The 14,598-nt window shown below is 52.4% G+C and overlaps 1 protein-coding gene across 1 annotated transcript in view; it reads right to left on the bottom strand.

Moving 5' to 3' along the window:
- Window positions 1-14,598, bottom strand: part of LOC119105674 (guanine nucleotide-binding protein G(o) subunit alpha) — a 53,639-nt gene that overhangs the window by 23,749 nt on the left and 15,292 nt on the right. The window contains exon 3 of the mRNA XM_037229142.1: window positions 6,856-6,997. Coding sequence (XP_037085037.1) covers window positions 6,856-6,997 — 142 coding nt within the window. The remainder of the gene's footprint in view (window positions 1-6,855; window positions 6,998-14,598) is intronic.

Here is a 14,598-nt window from a genome sequence, read left to right as displayed (position 1 = left end):
GTACTAGGCTGCTACTGGTGGGGAAGGATATAATCTGGTTTGGTAGTATTATATGTGCAGTAAATTCTAACAAAATCTGAAACATCTATACCTGCCCCTGTCTTTGTTCGCATTTGAGCGTCTCGGAATTTGCTTGCTATACGGGTGTAGGGATGCAATATTACTTCATGGTGGTTACAGGATGGCTTCACATTACCGTGCAGAATTCACTCTACCTAAAAATTCTAGAAAAATGCGGCTGCATTTCATTACGTACTCACAGATTATTCTCCGAATTACTTTATGCCAGCGGGCCCGTACGACTTGCCAGCCATCAATGTAACCCTTTCAGAGAAATGGCACCTCAAAATTATTAATTAACTTTGCCTATGTGCTGGCTTAGAAACCTGACAAGAGCTCTCTGGCAGTTGTTTTCATCCCCTTTTCCTGTGCCCGGTCATGTTGTCCAAAGCCTGGTTGTTTTCCCCCACGCTCAAAATTTGCAGGATGCTGTGATATGTGCAGGATCAGCCAATTCCACCCTGCCGAAAGTTTGGACATAAGTTTCTGGGAGGGTATTTCATATCGATTTTCATCGATAAGTTATATGTCTCGCTGGCAGCACCGTCAACTGCTCACATCCGACTCATCTCGTCAGGACTTCATGCAGTTGTGTCATACCCGCGGGGTCAGTTAGTGACCTATGCAAGGTCAGTGAGTGACCTATGCAAGGTCAGTGAGTTCGCGATGCTTTTTCCAGCACAGAAGACGTTCTTGTGTGAAAACGTTCTCATCAATATTCCTGAACGAAGCAGCTTTATCGCTGCACAAAATCTCTGCTGTACTTTGCATGACTGCAAAAGTATACGAGGAAAAGCATGACTGACTGATTGTGAAAGTACCTATCAAGGCAACCTATGACTGCTTCTTCAGCAGTGGCTGTTAACAGGAGTTACCTAGAACAGTGCGATCTTTCTGTACATTATTTTTTCACAAAAGGTGTAGTATTTTCCAAAACTTAATCAAATGAAATCAGTGTTATGGGTATGGAAGTATATGTATACGCTGCTTAATGCTGAACAAAATGCTGCAATTTTCATGTTGCAACTTCATACACTGTTCAGAGCAATCACGCCGTTCAACATAACCTCCGTTTGCAATAAGCTAGTTTATTTATTACCAGCGAACATCACTTCTCATCCATGTGTATTGGTCAATGGGTACACGGCTTGTTTCGTGTTTAGGATCCAGATAGCATAAGTTCAGCTTTTCAACCCATAATTGGACTATTCAGTAAAACAGTCAGAACCAAGCGGTTGTTTCTTTTGTTTTGATCAGACAGTTTATTTTATTACTCTGATCAGACGGTTGTTTTCATTTCTCTTAACATTTTCAATCATTTTCATCGATTTTATTCATATCGGCTGACACTTCACACAAACACTTGTCTATTACGTGTCATTTGTGAGAGATGAAACCTTAGTCAGAGAGATAAAACAGCTGACGGGTGTGGCCAGGTCTGTGAAATTGGGGACGTAAAAATGTCCACTGTAGGCAAAACTGGGTGAAAAATAAACTTTGGAAAATTAGGTAGGTACTTTACTCTAACCTACTAGGGATTACGCCCACGAATCGGACTAGCTCGCATTTTCAACCGCTTCGTCGGCATCCAGAGACCCATGCCTAAGTAATCTGCGCGGTGCACGGTAGCGCATGGCTGTAATCAATGTCCTCCCCGCAACAGAACATAAATAACGAGCGAGATGCAAGAGCCTACATTCGTTAAGCACTATTAAGGGAATATTGGGGCATTCAAGATTTGTTCTCCAAACTCAAATGGCTGAAATATCCCTCAAAACACACCAATGTTCTGCCATAGTCGAAAAAACGGCGGAGGTGGAAAGCGTTTTTATTCCACGTCAAATCGGTCGTCTCTTTACAATAACAGCACAATTGTCCACCACGAGTTGTGCCCTAAAGCGTTTTCTCGTAGCGAGGGGTGTGTTCGCAGCGGCTAGAACGACAAAGAATATATACCATCGACGATATCCATGACGTCATCCCCACAAAGTCTGCAACTTTTCTGCTAGACGCGTAGAATACTTTTCGGTTCGTTAAGCAAAGTGAGACAGAAATGGCGCACATCTGATTCATACACAAGTCAATTTGCGCGCCCAGGTCCGGCGACGCGAGAAGAAAAGGTGTACTACACGTTACAAACAGAACAATTTGAAGTTCCCATGGTTAGGACCGAACGCAGTGCCTGAAAACATAAGTGTTAGTGTCTCACGTGCGTAGTTATTGCCATAAAAGTTACAAAAATACTAGCAGTAAACATGTTGCGCCGCGAACATGACCAGTTAAGGTTCTACGCTACGTCACATAGAATAGAACGTCCTTAGTGCGCGGCGAGCACACCCGAAACGCCCGCGTGGTCTGCTTTTTGGTGACGTCTTTTCTTGGCCCGGCTTTGTTGCCCGACCGTGTATCATAATCGGTGGCGTCAAATCGACGGGAAAAGATAGACCGCGACCGCCTTTTTTGAAAGCATGGCCTCTGGTCATCAACGACGGCGACGCGGGACTGTGCGAACATCCCAAAAAGCAGACGGGCCAATCTACTTTTCAACAGCACTTTTGGCTACCTTTGAAATGAATACACAGCACACCATTTCATGAGGCGCGCGGAACACATAAATCCCGCTTATGGAATTATATACACATTTATGTATACATATATGTATATATATATATATATATATATATATATATATATATATATAAACATAAAATTTAATGACTGCGCTTTAGTTCCTTCCGCGTCTCATAAATTTGTGTCCTGTTTTTCATTTTAAATCCGAACCTCCACCTCATAAAGCGCCGGCTGAAAATGGCCTTCCTGTCGGTATGATAAACGTTCGCCAGCCGGTGCGGCCGCCTCCCGCACAAAGTTACGAGCAGGCGTAACAAAACCAATCGGACCCTGACCACCGGACCGCCAATACGCGACCCGCCCTCCTCGTCTCTCAGCACGGACAAGCCTCTGGCACCAGGCTTCCCTGACTTAAACGTTGTCTTAGGTTACAACGCCATATATCTGCCCCGTTTTGCTGCTCGGGCTGCGACAGGCCCCATAGCCTGCCCCCATCCCGAACAGATGTCCCTTCCGCCAATCCGATCAGCAGAGCCGTGCTCACGCGTTCTGAACCCCTCGTCAGGCGTTCAGAACGCGGGTGGGCACGGGGGGTCGCGTCATTTCGGCCGTAGCTAGGGCTGCCACGTCTTGGGCGGGGCGTGGTGCAGCGGCACCAGCTGGTGCCGGTCACGCCAAGTGATCTGTGAGCGCCACCAGTCCGTCTGACCTGGGCAACCGACCATAAAGACATCTCACAGCTCGGTCGCCAGATGGCTGCAGACTCCGCAGGACGGGCATGTCGAGTCGACTGGGGCGGGTCGCAGGGGCAGATAAGAGGGCAGGGGCCGGGCAGAGGGCACGGAAAAGGTCATAGGGAAGAGGACAGGTCAAAGAGCGGAGGAAGGTCATAGAGCAGAGAGCAGGTCAGAGGGCGGAGGGCAGGTCAGAGGGCAGAGAACAGGTCAGAGGGCGGAAGGAAGGTCAGAGAACAGGGAACAGGTCGGAGAGCGGAGGGCAGGTCAGAGGGCAGACGGCGGCGCGTCAGCCCAGCTCGGCCATTCCGCGTAGTGCGCCATCAGCGAATGTCACTGCAAGCCGTCTGCCGAGCCGCCGTGACAAATTGAACAGCGACGGCTCAGTCGGCGACGCTGTCTGATGGCCTAGTCGTGAAGTTCAGCAATAATCACAAACGAGCACTGGGTGGCTCTACTTGCCCGGCCTCTTCGCAGGCATTGTCATTTCAGTACGGGAACTGCGGCATTTGGAAATGCCAACAAAGTGAGACTTCGTCACGGTCGAACAACTTTTTGCAAATGTGGCAATTCAACTTGACTGAAGCTGGGATTTTGTTTGCTCACGTTAGAACAGCGCCGACCTCCGCAGCATGCGAACGCGGCACCAGGCCTCCGAAGCGCTGACCCCATTAATGGATCCAGATGGCCGCCCCGTGTCTCTGATTGCCATCAGCACAAAACCGGCGCACCTCTGATGAGCCCCGCCAGAGCTGAGCATTTCCTGCGCCAGGACGCAGTGCGATCAATGATCCATAAGCCTCGCCGCCGGCGGACCGGCCCCACTTCCCTCCGTCGTCAGTCCCCTCTCCCCCCCCCCCTCCCTCCATGCGCCGCGCCTCGCCGCGTGACCCACCGTCGGCGGCGCGCGGCGCTCCCGGCGCGGCCATCGACCGGCACGCGGCGGTCGCGGCGCGCGCCATGTTGTCGACGACGTGGCCCGCGGCGCCGGCGGAGGCGCCGATCGATGCCTCGTATGGCGGCCAGTCGCCGGGGCCGGTCGCTGAGCCGGGGGAGGGGGGGGGGACGATGCCGCGGGGCACGGCCGACGCCGGCCGCGCGGTGACGGCCGCGCTGGCCGCCGAGTGGGCGGCCGGCGGCGATCGATGCGGAGACGGAAGTGGCGACCGCCACTGCCGCCGCCGTTCTGCTTGGGATGCGTGGCGGACGCCGCGTTCGAGGGCGCTGTTGCCGGCAGCTCGAGGACGCCTCGCTCGGCGCCGGCGAGCGCGAGAGAGCGGTGCAGACGCGGCAGGGTATTAGAAAAGGGGGCCCCGGAACAGCGGGAGTCGGTGCGAGTCAGACGTGGGAGCGGTCTTGGTGACGACTGCTGGCCGTCAACATGGCTGCGGGCATCGATGGTCATCAATGGCCATCAATGATTGTGGCGCCAGTTGGACGTGGGCGCGGTCCTGAATGATCAGACATGGCAACCGCAGACGACACGACCAGGCCGCAGCAGGGATGACCCAGCCGGACAGGCTTTCCAGAGAGTTGTCAGCCTGCTGGATGACAGCGAGGAAGTCTGCCTCGGGTCGGAGCCGGAGTGGACAAAAGCGAGCAGAACCAGATCGGCGCAGCAGGCAGACATTGGGATGGCAGATACCATGGCAGGGCCTTGTGGCGCTCGAGTGAACGTGACGCCAGGAAGTGACGGCATTTGGCGCGGAAATTGCGCGTGACGTGCGCGCGCCACCGACAGCATGCTGCGGGTGGACTGAGCGGCAGCATGGCACCGCCTGACACCCGTGTCATGATAACACGCACCAGCTGCAAGGCACGAGGCGGAAGTGTTACACGTGCCGTCGATACGCAGTCCGCTGGACGTGCGGGGCGGCTCGGCGCGACCGGCGTCCGACCTACTGCGATAACAAGAACACGCCGCGGTTCGCGGCACATCATTATGCTGACATTTCCAGCAATGGGTATAGCGCGCACGGCCGGAAGCCCAAGAGTGTTGACATGACAAGGCAGAACGATCTTCACGCAACGCCGCAAGTGCCACCAATGAGCGCGCTCGATACAGGCGCGCAGCGAGGGCCGGCAGTGGCGCGGGAGCGTCAAAGACGGCGCACCAAACCGTCGGACATAGGAAACGCAGCACCAGGAGCTTACAAAATTTATTTTAAACTTGGTGTTATAAAAGGCGGTGTTTGAAAATGTCATGGTGGACGGTTCTACACTTTTCCTTAGCTAAATACCGTGCAAAGCATGCTGAAATTTTGTGTCAAACTTTGTACATGCTTCTTTTGACGAACATTCCAGAAATTTAATGCGTTTTTGCAATTTTTGCTCTTTTTTGTTATTTTCTTTGTTACTCCTTCGCTTGTTGCGGATGTCACAAAACAAGCCTCGCGAGTAATAAAAGCTGTACGATCTTCATGTCAAAAACTTGCAGCGTTTTTACGATAGCGTAGTATGTTTATATCGCCAACACATGGACCCCATGAAAATGTTTGTGAAAAAACGCAGCCAGGACAAAAAGAACTATACTGCGCATTCCTGGAATGGAAAAACGCTGAGCCACCAATGAGCGTTTGACTGAAAAACCCCAGAGACAAAAAAGAAACGTCAGAAAACGTAACTACCGCAAGGTAAAAACTCAAGTCAGTCCCGGAAAATAAAAAGAAAAGGAGAGAGAAAAAAGAAAGAAGAAGAGTGAAGGAGAGAGAGAGAGGGGAGGGAGGAAAGGAGGGAGGAAGGAAGGGAGTGGGAGGAAGGTAGTTATATATATATATATATATATATATATATATATAAACCAATTCTATAAATACGAATTATTTTGCAGAGCTTCTGTCATCTCTGACGAGGCTGTGGATCGCACGTCCACCCACTCACGCCGCGCTGCTGTCATATAGTCATCTCGCCACCACGCAATTCACCGCGCGCCCCCTGCGGCGTCTTCTTGTCGACGCTTCGCTGGCTCTGCCCTGGGCAGCCACACCCACTCGCTCCCGCTGATGGCCGCCGTCGCGCTCACCCCTGACCTATGCGAGCCCTGACACGGACGGGCCGCGGCTCGGCCTGCAGCCCCAGGGCACTGGCCGACCCTGGAGCCGGTGCCCGCCTGGAGAACCTCCACACTAGCCAGTCGGCCGAGCGCGTCAACACCAATCCCGCGCGCGTCGGGCGGACGAGAAGCTGGCGATGATGCGCTACGCCTAATCCGCTGGAAAATAGCGCTAGAAAATAGCGCTAGATGCTAGCGCTAAAAATGACGCTACAAAATAGCGGCCTCCCGCTATACACCGGTTTTACCGTTCGAAAATAGCGCTTGACCCAGCATGACGCCATGCAGCCGGGTGATCGGGTGCTGTATCATCCCTCCCCCCCTAGCGCCTGGCCCAGCCTGACACTGCAGCCTGTCAGCCTGACTCGCTGTCAGCCTAAGCCCGGCAGCGTGACGTGGACCGCGTCTGGCTCCGGCGGCCGCCCGGCCGCCCCTCACCTCACGCTCGTTGTTGGCGAACTGGATGCCCAGGTTGGGCATGGCCCTCAGGATGGCCACCAGCGACTGGATGGTGTTGCTGTAGACCACTGGACGGTACTGCTTGAAGTCCTCCGCAGTGAAGCCACTCTCGTGGATGATCCTGGAAAGGCCGGGTGACGGTCAGCACTGACGCCCGGCTACATCTGGGGCGCTGCAGAGTGTGCTGACGTCCGGCTCCATCTGGAGCGTCCTAGGGTGTACTGACGCCCGATGTGGGGCGTCTCAGTGTGCTGACGCCCGATCTGGCGCGCCCCAGCAGGTACTGACGCCCGGCTCCATCTCAGGTGCCTCAGTGTGTGCTGACGCCCGGCTCCATCTCGGGCGCCTCAGTGTGTGCTGACCCCCCGGCTCCATCTGGGGCGTCCTTGCGTGTGCTGACCCCCGGCTCCATCTGGGGCGTCCTTGTACTGACGCCCGATGTGGGGCGCCTCAATGTGCTGACGCACTATCTGGGGCGGCCCAGCGTGTACTGACGCCTGGTTCCATCTGGAGCGTCCTAGGATGTGCTGACGCCCGGCTCGATCTGGGGCACCTCAGTATGCACGGACGCATGGCGACGGAAGTACGAGATAGGAGCGTACGCAGTGGATGCAGGCAGCTGCACGCTTTTTGCAGGCCGTCGTTTGCCGATGGTTTGTCTAGGAAGTACCTCTTATTCGTTACCTTATTCTTATTCCTTATTCCAAAGCACTGCATCAAAAACGATTGAAAACGCGAGAAACAACGGAGCATTGGCCAAACAAGTGTGATGGGGAGTGTCGCATACGTAACGTTAAAGGGACTTAGCGTTGCAGTTTTTCGTATTGTTAGGGGGGCAGCAAAACAATTGTTGTTCAAAAACAGCTCCTCTAGTTCCGAAAACCTGAGTCCATCCATCGAAAACCACCGTTTTGCTGGTCCACATTTCCGTAGTTATGTGGGCTGAAACGCGGCTATAATAATGACTCCGCTTTCTGCATACAGTACTCGCTTCCCATGAAGTGGGAAAAATATACCAGAATGATGGAAGCGTTAAAAGAAAAAAAAATAATGGAAGCAGGAGCAAAGACACAGCTTTCCGCACATTCCGCTGAAAAGTTCAATATTGTCATCGGGCACAATTCCTTTCAGGACAGCTCCATGTGTGTCACAAGCAAACACACTTCAAGTTGAAGTGCACTCGTCTGCTCGGGATTTGCGGCGGCGTATTTCTGCCAGTCTCTAGCGAGCTATATATATATATATATATATATATATATATATATATATATATATATATATATATATATCTACATGATACATCATAAATATCGTGCATAATCATCGCTCATTTTGACGAAAAGAAAGTGATTCTGATTGAACTTAATTCGAACTTGAAAAAGGCAATGGTTGTCGAATGACATTCATGGACTGAATCACTGCCTGCTTGGCTCATGTTTCATATCGCAAGAGCCAACGCCAACAAAAAACTCACCCGCTAGCAATTCCCCGAGATCGTTTGCCCATTCAGCCTGAGGTACTCCAGATCCTCCCCGAACCCGGCAAGGTGCGTGGTGCAAATAGCTTGTGAGACCACTCTCCCCCCCACCCCCGCGAATGAAGACAATCACCATGGAGCGCACGCAGAAGCCGAAACGGCGGCTGGGTTGACTCGGAACCTAACACAATACAGGACCGACTTCAGAGTCAGTGGTGGGTAGCGAAGTGCAGAGGCTCAGGCAAAAACGCCTACCATTTGAGAGGAAGACCAGCTTTGGCGGCCATTGGCAGGCGCGTGCTAGCTAGACCTCGGGGGGACATCGCATGCCACTCGACAAAACCGGACACAGGCGTGGTCTAAATATGTCCCAGCGCATGCTAAGAATTTAATAACCATTGACGACCTCCGCGACGCAATGCCATCCCGCCAGGTCACTTGTTCACAATTGATGAGACGCCGTCGGAGAGCGAAGAGCCGGGACGTCCCGGCGCCAGTGAAGCAGGGAGGGACGGAGCCACTCTCGTCTCAAACGACCCGCGCGTATGGCGGATCTTGGTGACGGGATCCGGAATCCAGCGCGATGGAGCGTTGCTGCACTCAGGGAGCACAGTAGCGGCTCCGAGAACAGCGCGGTGGACCGGTGCAGAACGGATCACTCATGGAGCACAGTAGCGGCTGCGAGAGCAGCATGATGGACCGGTGCAGAACGGATCACTCGGGGGGCACAGTAGCGGCTACAACAGCATAGTGGACCAGTGCAGGACGGGTCACTCGGGGGAGCACAGTGCGGCTACGACAACGGCATGGTGGACCGATGCAGAACAGATCACTTTGGGAGCACAGTAGCGGTTCAGAAAGCAGAAAGATGGTCCGGTTCAAAACGGATCACTTGGGAAGCACAGTGGCGGCTCCGAGAGCAGTGCGACAGGCCGGCACAAAACGGGTGTTCGGCACGGTGTCCTAGGACATGTTTTTAACAGCGAATCGCACATTTATTATTTTGTGAAAGTTTCCGGGCCAAGCCAGGGAAGAAAAAAATCCGCCTACATAACACCCAAGGGCCCCATGTTGAGTTCCAAAAAACACCGTGGAGACACAAGCGCAGCCCCGCAGTGGAGCTCCAGCCACCCCATCATGCACACAGCCCTCTCCCCCCCCCCCCCCACTGTGCGGCGCCGGCTCGTGACAACCTCACCCATCCCATCGCGCACACAGCCCTCTCCCCCAGTGTGCGACGCCGACTCGTGACAGCCCCACCCATCCTATCAAGCACACAACCCCCTGTCCTACTGTGCGGCGCCGGCTCGTGACAACCCCACCCATCCCATCGTGCACACAGCCCTCTCCCCCACTGTGCGACGCCGACTCGTGACAGCCCCACCCATCCCATCAAGCACAAAACCCCTTGCCCCACTGTGCGGCGCCGGCTCGTGACAACCCCACCCATCCCATCGTGCACACAGCCCTCTCCCCCACTGTGCGACGCCGACTCGTGACAACCCCACCCATCCCATCGTGCACACAGCCCTCTCCCCCGCTGTGCGGCGCCGGCTCGTGACAACCCCACCCATCCCATTGTGCACACAGCCCTCTCCCCCAATGTGTGGCGCCGACTCGTGACAGGGTGTCGTCACACAGGCGCGGGGAAGGCTCGCCCCCCTCGCCCCAGACGGGTGCCGTGGGACGCGAGCCACGCCCGTGCCCGGCGGCGATCGATACAGGGGACGCCACACGGCTGGTCGTCCGAGCCTGCGCTATCGGCTGCCGCCAGGCCACCACTGTCACTTATTCACCGCCATTTTACCCACGCCAGGTGATTGGATGCCACAGAATTACGGCGGCGCTGAGCCTGGCGTTGTTTATTCAGGGGTATGGACTATTCTCGGGCATGGAATGGAGCAGTTGCCAGCCGGCACCGAGCCCTGTGCTGGAGACGGGCTCACATTAATATGGTTGCGTTAACATGTGGTCGCGCTACCGCTACCCCTCAGTCTTTGTTGGATGTAGCTTCTGGTTAGCTAACCAAGCATAAGTAAGAGGTCGAGTAGAGACGGAGCCAAAAGGCCACAGGCCTGTTGACCACGTTTACCCACATTGTCACTGCAGCAATTGTCCCTTAATCTTTGCCACGATGATGCCAATCCATTATTATTTTACAAACATTTCGTCGTTATCAGGTCATGGCTGCTTAGAGGCGCATAGTACTTCCACTATCATACTGAATAGATCAGCAGGAGCAAACTACGGGTGGTAATTCAACCCAGCCCGTGGTGTAACGGCCCGAAAGGCTCCGCCATTTTCGCGGTCAACATCACACACGCATTTGTGTGTACCATACTGTACCATTTTGGTTATTGTCCAACCTAGCAAGTTGTTTGCAAAAAACTGCAGGCGATTTTGCAGGGCTCTCCCGAACCAGACATTTGAGGAAAATGTGTGTACCATGTGCCTCAAGACGTTTACACACAAAAAAATGACACCAGCTTAAACATTGACACAACACAGGGGTCGTGATTGACAACGGGTTCGTACAAACATGGCACACACAGATCATCAAAAAACGGATACACTGAGGATGTAGCTAACAAACTTGGGAGCACCTTATACAGGATAGGCGGTCATGCACAAATGCTACACAACATCTGAGCGAGTCACTTGCAACTTAAAAGCAAAATGAAAAGGTTTGGTACTTGACTGGACTCAACTTATCAGTGGCCATGCAGCAGCAAGCGGTATTTGGTAATCGTTATTTCGTTGGACACATACTGCAGAATCAGCTTGAGTGCATAAGAAGCATAATCTGTGATGACATAAGAAAACCTTTGATGCGGGTGAAATGGAGCATGATCCAAGTGCGCTTCGTACATTTAAATAATACCCTGCTCAGAGGTGTGCTCAGTTCGAGTCGGACAAGCGATTTACTCATGTTTCGGGCGGTCTTTAGCTGATTCAAACTTCCCCGATTCGCTTTGAAGCAGGCTAACGCCCTCATTCAGAACGGAATCAAATCCGTGATTGTCCTGTGATTCAACGCTGAACCAATTTGAATCAGACAAATTGAAAGCTGCATGCTCAAAAGCATTGAAATGTCTTTAAGTTTAAGAATCCACCATAGAAACATCAATGCCTAAAATTAGTATACGGCACCAGGTGTCTAGAGATCAACTGGCCGCGTAGCGATCGCGGTATGACAAATCCGCGTCAGTTCTGTTGTCGCTGGCAGATGCAACACAATCTAGATAATGGCAACAGCGCGAAGACCCATGGTAAAAAAAACGAGAAAAGAGAAGCTGTTTTGCAAAGAAAAGCCAGGCTGGAATTCGTGACTGGTCGCCAATGACCATGTTTCTCTGCATGAGTTCGGCCATCCATAAGATTTTCAAACCAATATGGCCTGGGTGGACTTTTGGAGATTTTTGCACAGATTTGGCGCGAAGGCAGCCTACGCATTATTTGTTGCCCAGAATTTGCGATCCTGTAATGTCGGTACTTGTATGTCATTCGATACAAGCCTATCGATATGAGAGGTAGCAACCCACATGATTCGCAAACCATACGAGGGCCGAGGGTGCAGCGGGGTGTGGTAGGCTGCCGGCTGAATTTCGAAAAATGCGTTTTCGGTCAGCGTTCTCTTTCACGAACCTCTCATTCCATATGTGTCAAATTTGTCATGCATTTGGTGGCAGCCTAGAGATACAACACTATGGTAAATGCCACACTAATGCACACTAGCATTGCCTTGCTTCCAATTTTGTCGATGTAACGGCAATTCCTTGTTGCTAGCTAGAATTGTTATAAGGAGCACGTTTGACAAATGCATTCACTATGGTCTATTTACCTATACTCTCAAAAAGGCGGGGAACCAACGAGGAAATACATCCGTCATTAAACCGGGAATAACCCTGAACCACATAAACGGCACGCGCTACATGTAAACAGCTGCATCTCAAACAATCGTGCCGCATTTCCATTCTAAACTAAACGCACACCCTCCGTGCCAACCGAGCGCCCAAAACGCTGCCCTTCGCTTGCCCAGAGCAGGGGAAAGCGGGCGGCCGTTCTCCAGCCGCCGTCTCGGGGTCCGCTGCCGCCGACGACGCCAGCACCGGCTGCCGCCAATCGCCAACCGGCCCCGACAGCCGCACTGAGGTTGCTCGGTGGAGCGCGCGCCGCGCCGCCTGCTGAAAATGGCCGCCCGCAAAGCGGCGCAGTCGGCGCGATTGTGGCGCGGTTGGTGCGACGCGGCGAGCGGTGAATGTGTTGCCGCTGTTGCCTACGGCTGTGACGGCGACGTCGCTGGAGCGGTGGTGCCGACACCATACGGCGACGATAGCGTCGCTGGTGGGGACGCTGATGCTCGTGTCACGTGAATCTTAAAAATCTCTGTCTGTTGACACCAGAATGGTTGGGGTAAGACCTGGGTGCAGTCGTCAATTTTTGTCAGTGAAGATCCATGCTCAGACCGCCCTGCAGTAGCTCATTGCCGGTCCGTGAGCAGCCGTGTATTATCTCCCGTGTGTACATAGTGGCTCACATTGTCTGTTAACACTCAGTTTTAGGCGCCAACGTTTTGGATTTCGCGAGCGAGTTTGCGCAGCTCTGGCAGTTCTCAGTTGCTAACGTTTACCTCAGTTACCTGTCCGGGTCGACTGTGCCGCAATACTCGGTAGCAATGCGGCACAGGCGATAGGCGTGAGTTTCCCGTTTGTGGCTGCCAAAACAGACGCGCCAAAACAAAACAATACATTCACCTTAAAATATATTTTACCTTTATTCACTTATTTAACCAAAACATCTTCCCTTGACTAGAGACGAGACACGGCGGTTGAAAGCATTCCGAATGCGCACAGGCCCCGCGGTACGTCATCGGAAACAGGAGCACTTGTCGGTACCAGATATACGTTGATCATCAAGATCTGTCTGTTTTTGGATGTTCATCCTCGCGAGAAAAGTGGGCAGGACGTGTAATGTCTGTCGCGGGTTTTCTGAGGAACCTTGCCAGCCGCTTGGCAGATCATAATAAAACACCGGCCGGTCTAGGTTGGGCCTTTATGAAAATTAGCTGCGTAGTTCCAGCCAAGAAGAACAATGTTACACGCGCAGAATACTCCTATCGTGATCAATCCTTATAACATATAATAATATAATACTCCTAATAAAAAGATCGCTCACGTGCTGTTCTTACTACCTTATCTTGTGCAAAGATTCTGCAAATGCGAGGATGTTTATCAAGGTCTCTACCAGAGAACGTGATCTCGGCAGACATCCATCGAGGGTGAAGGTCACAGTAGGCCAGATCGTTAAGCGGACGTCACAAAAGTCAGGAGAACACTGCACAATTAACCAAAACAACACGCATGGATGACGTGAAGTCAGAATCGTTCATGGCTGAGGTAAAAAACGACATGTTGACATGTCACACAGCGCGGTTCCTGTGAAAAGATTCCGCACAGACCTTCAACCTCATCGCCACATGGCACAAAAGCGCAGTATAACTAAGCTGAGGAAAACGGTCGGGGAAGTCATACTTTCCATGTTTTTCCGTGCGATATCCACATTTAACAAGTGTAACCTTAAGTTCTGCAAGTCGGGGACTCATCCCATGCCTTCCACTCCCTCCTCCTTCTGCCAGACTAAGGGGCACAGTTCCGCATGGACATGAGAGAAGCAGGAAGCTGTCTGGAACCCAAAATGAACTCAGCAAATCTGAGCGAAAGACTACAAACGGCACCTGAGTGTTAACTCCAAACTACCAATTATGGAAATTATGCTATCTAAGATCTCAGTAATTGTTGGATATAAATCATGGCGATCAAAGCCCGCCAGCCAGTGCACCAGGACCGACCCGATCGGACTGCTCTCAACCTGGAATCTTGAATTACAGAGCGTACAGTTTTGGACGCGGTGTCTTATCACCGATACGAATTGCTGTCCACGCTTTCAACAAACCGCGGCCATGTCGGTGGGGGTGAAAGGCTTATCAGCGGCAGCTTTCAAACAAGCCAATAACGTTAAGGAAACATTTTCAGCATTGTATTGGCCAAGTATGTTGTAGTTCTAAAATTTTAATCGCGTTTGCAGGATATACCTTACCCAGACCAGTAAAGCGCAAGGGTATGCATATGTTCAGCTCTGGACAAGCATCGAATTATTCCATAAGCGTAAGAACGGTGGACGAAGACGTGCCATCTCACACACCCGATTCCCCAAAGTCGAAGACAATTACAAACAACCTTGCAACG

Source organism: Pollicipes pollicipes, unplaced genomic scaffold (genome assembly GCF_011947565.3).
Source record: "Pollicipes pollicipes isolate AB1234 unplaced genomic scaffold, Ppol_2.1 Scaffold_6138;HRSCAF=7277_pilon_pilon_pilon, whole genome shotgun sequence".
NCBI classification, from domain to species: Eukaryota; Metazoa; Arthropoda; class Thecostraca; order Pollicipedomorpha; family Pollicipedidae; genus Pollicipes; species Pollicipes pollicipes.
The sequence above is the reverse complement of the archived record's forward strand: the minus strand, read 5'-3'. Positions and strand labels throughout refer to the sequence as shown.